The following is a 4,305-nucleotide window of genomic DNA, read 5'->3' as shown; positions in this document are numbered from 1 at the left end:
AAAGAGAACATTAACATGAGGGAGTTTGTTAGTGTGGGTAAACTAGAGAAACAATTCATGGACACACATATGCATATAAGAAAGAGATTTAAATACAAGAGTAATTGAACATTGAGAAATCATCCAGCCCAGTCCAGGTCAAGTCCATGAGTCCGATATTAGCCTATATGTCTGATAACAATCTATAATGTCCTCTTTAGACTCACAAACACATGCAATGATGCCCAATATAGGGGATCACAGGGCAGTGGGTACTGAAAATATCTCAGCACTGGAAGGGGTCTCTTCATGGTTTCTCAAATACCCAGGGCTGCATCAGGGTGGGTCTAGGTGTTTGCCTGATGCTTTGTCTCCCAGGATGTGAGCAGAGGTTCTCCCACCTCCAAAGAGTAAAACCTCAGATTTCCCCGAATTCTCAGGGAAGGCCATCCCCACACAGAAACCTTATTGTGTCTATGATCTGATTGACAGAGTAGACTCCACCCCTTCACTCATAATCCTCTCAAACTGACAATTATATAACTACCACAGGGAGGTACGTATATTTTTGAATGATTGGCCATTTGAGATAGAAAAAGGCAGTATTTTCATGAGGACAAAGTTCAGAGAATTTGAGGGGAAAAGAGGAATGCAATCAGGACACACAGGGAGGTAATGGGAAAAGTGGTGTTCTACTATGAGAATTACAATAAATTATGTTAAGTGAAATATAAATGAATGGTTGAATAGACAACAGATTGGTCTGTAAACCTTCCTCCAATTCACAGTAATAAGTTAAAGGAGCTGGGGCGGATATGAGCCGGCTGGATGAAGATGGCGGGACAGGTGATTCAGGCCGGGCATCTGGAATCAGAGGCATTTCTTGCCTGCCTCAACCATGCTCTCAGCACAGAGGAGGAGCAGCAGGTGATGGGGCTGTGCATCCAGCAGTTGAATCATGACAGAGGAGAGACGCAAAATTTTTACCTACTGGAACTGAATTATGAACAGTTGGCAAAAAAGTGGGGACTGAGAAGATTATTCACATTCATTCTGTCATCATCTCGCGATGTTCTGATGAAAGGAAGGAGTGGTGGGAGATTTCTTCAGAGCAGTTGTATGCAGCTTCAAGAGAGACAGAGAGGTTGGCTGAACTCACAGGTCGCCCCATGAGGGTTGTGCTCTGGTACCATTCTCATCCTTATATCACTGTTTGATCTTCTCATGTTGATGTTTGCACACAAGCCATGTACTAGATGAAGTATCAGCTGTAGGACTGATATTTTTCCTGTCTCATTGAAGATAGAAACACCAAGACTGGCCCGTGTTCTACATTTGCTCCCAATCCATACAGGCCCAGAGGAGCTCTAAGTGCCCTGAAGTCCATGGTACATCAGGAACTCAGGCCAGCACATCTCCATTGAGGACCAGAAGGAAGAGGATGGTATGAGAGAACCAAAACCCCAATGCACATTGTGCATCCTGTGACCATTTGGAAAGTGTGTCTTGAATCAATAGTGACGTTACCCAAGATTGTTTGCCAGGAGAAGCAGGATGCATATAGAAGGATTCACAGCCTCACACATCTGGACTCAATAACTCAGCTCCATTGCAGTTCCGTGTTGACTAAGGATGTGTGTGATTAGATGTCCACAGCCAATTGGCCTCTCCTGCCTTTACTGGAGGACAGGCTGGAGCAAGACCAACAGCTTTTGCAGGAGTTTCAACAACAAAAAAGAGAATAACTTATGAAAGAACTCCCTCATGTAGACTAAAGCAAGAGACGAAATGCGGAAAGACAAAATACCCGGATGTCAAATTAATTTCACTAAATCAAATTAGAAGATGTATAAAGCTGGACAACTCACATTAAGCTAATTTCAAGACTTACCATAAGGGCAAGTAATCAAGACAGTGCTGGCAGGGCATGGACACTCAGAAACAGGCCAATACAAATATATCCAAGTGATTTTGTCAAAGTTGCGAAAGCAGTTAATTAGCAGAAGGATCGCCTTTTTGACAGGTGGGCAACCATAGGTTTCCCCCCCACCCTAAAAAATATGACCCTAAGCCTCCTACTTTTTATAAAAGGTAACTCAAAAGGAGTTGTGAACTTAAATGCAAAATATAAATCAATTAAGAAAACATTGGGGAAAATCTTCAGCATGCAGTACAAGCAATGAATTCTTAGACTTTCCCATAAAATCCTGAACCCCCAAAGTAAAACGTTGACATATGAAACTCCATCAAAATTAAAAATGTTTTCTCTGTGTGAAACTAAAGAAAAGGAAAAGACAAGCTACAAGTTGAAGGACCTTATGTACAAAGTTTATATGTATCTACCCAATCTGCAAAATTCAAAGAATGCTTAAAACTCCAAAATAAAAAGTCAGGAATTGGGCAGAGGAGTTGAATAATATTTCAATGAAGAAGACTGATGAATGAAGAGAGGTTGGGTAACATTATTTGACAAGGAAATAAGAATATCAATATCACATAGTAATAACAATAAATATCAGAATGGCTAGAAGGAAAAAAACTGATCATTCCAAATGATCTTGAATTTTGAACAGCAAACCTGGATCTATCAAGCCATGCTGATGGGAATTGGAAATGGTACAGCCACTCTAGAAAGAACTTGGAAGTATCTTTTAAATTAAATATATACTTATCATGTGACTCAGTAATTATGCTTCTTCACATTTATTTCAGAAACGAAAGTCTGGATCTGCACAAAAATGTGTCCATGAGTGTTTGTAACCACTTTCTTTTAAAAGCCCCAAAGTGGAAACCACCCTTTTAGGAATGAAGAACAGATGAGTGGTTGCCAAAGACAAGGACTGTGGGTGGTGGCGGAGGGGCGGGGCAGGCACAGGTGTGGAAATGCATTCCTTTATGGTGATGGAACTGATCTGTATCTTGATGTAATTACACAAGGCTGCACTGTGTTAAAAGTGCATAGAAACACTTGCATATACACCATAATGAATGCATGTAAAATCCGGTGAAACGGAACAAGGTTTATTTGCTACTTAACAATAGTGTACCAATGTAAGTTTGTAAAATTTGATGTTGCACTGTAATTACGCAAGATCTTTCCTATTGAAAAAAAAAACACTGGGTAAAGAGTAGATGACACACAGTGTACTATCATTGCAACTACCTGTACATCTAAAATTATTATAAAATAAAAATATATGATTATTAAATGAAAAAACGTTAAAGGAACTAAAAAATTTGGAACAATAAAGATTGCACATACCAAAGAGAAAAGCATGTAGTTCAAAGCACAAATCAAGACCATCACTCCAGCATTAGTTCAAGGCAGCTGTTCTAGAATGACTCAAAGTTGTCTTAAAATATGAATAGCTGTTGCTTTTATTCTCTTTATTATATTGGATTTTTACTTAACATTATTCTGTGACTCCAGAGTTTCCTCATTGCATTTTTCACCTCTGCATTTCTGAGGGTATAGATCAGAGGGTTTAACATGGGGGTGACCATAGTATAAAACACAGCCACTGCTTTGTCAATGGGGAAGGTGATTGTGGGTCGAAGGTACACAAATATGCAGGGTACAAAGAATAAGATGACTACGATAATATGGGTCGTACAGGTAGAAAGTGCCTTTCGTTGTCCTTCAGAGCTGTGACGTCTTAGGGAGCAAAGAATGAGGACATAGGAGGTGATTAAAAAGGAGAAAATGAGCATGCACATCAGTCCACTGTTGACAGTAACAAAGAGTCCAAAGGTGTGTGTGTCAGTGCAGGCGAGTTTTAGCAGAGGGAAAAGATCACAGATAAAATGGTCGATCACATTGGGACCACAGAAGGGCAACCAGACCATAAAAAGAACTTGAATCAGACCATGAAGAAAGCCTCCAGCCCAGGCCAGAGCCACCAGGAGGCCACACATGTGTCGGTTCATTGTGGTCATATAGTGCAGGGGTTTGCAGATGGCCACATAGCGGTCATATGCCATCACCGTGAGAAGAAGGATCTCCACTCCTCCAAAGAAATGCTCTGTGAAGAGCTGAGTCATGCACCCACGGAACGAGATGGTTTTCTTTTCAGCCAGTAGGTCAATCATCATTTTGGGGGCCATGGTAGATGTGAAGATTCCATCTGTGACGGACAGGAATGACAGAAAAAAATACATGGGGGAGCCCAGGGCTGGGCTGGTGGTGATGGTCAGGACAATGAGTAGGTTTCCAGCCAAGGTGAGGAGGTAGATGATTGCGAACACAGCGAAGAGGAGTCTCTGCACATCCGGGTCCTGTGTCAGGCCGAGCAGAATGAATTCTGTCACATTGTTCTCTCTCGCCAT

At 41.3% G+C, this 4,305-nt stretch overlaps 1 protein-coding gene and 1 pseudogene across 1 annotated transcript; one reads left to right on the top strand and one right to left on the bottom strand.

The window, feature by feature from the left end:
- The first annotated feature begins 813 nt into the window (after positions 1 to 813).
- On the top strand, positions 814 to 1,754 carry LOC142446563 (lys-63-specific deubiquitinase BRCC36-like; annotated as a pseudogene).
- A 1,615-nt stretch (positions 1,755 to 3,369) lies between these two features.
- On the bottom strand, positions 3,370 to 4,305 carry LOC142445758 (olfactory receptor 4C5-like). The gene has a single exon (XM_075547678.1). The coding sequence runs from the start codon at positions 4,303 to 4,305 to the stop codon at positions 3,370 to 3,372; it is 936 nt and encodes a 311-aa protein (XP_075403793.1).

This window comes from Tenrec ecaudatus, chromosome 4 (genome assembly GCF_050624435.1).
Source record: "Tenrec ecaudatus isolate mTenEca1 chromosome 4, mTenEca1.hap1, whole genome shotgun sequence".
Taxonomy (NCBI): Eukaryota; Metazoa; Chordata; class Mammalia; order Afrosoricida; family Tenrecidae; genus Tenrec; species Tenrec ecaudatus.
This window is presented reverse-complemented; position numbering and strand designations above follow the sequence as displayed.

Coding starts and splice junctions, on each gene's coding strand:
- LOC142445758 (XM_075547678.1), bottom strand. CDS start 4,305: ATGGCGAGAGAGAACAATGTGACAGAATTCATTCTGCTCGGCCTGACA.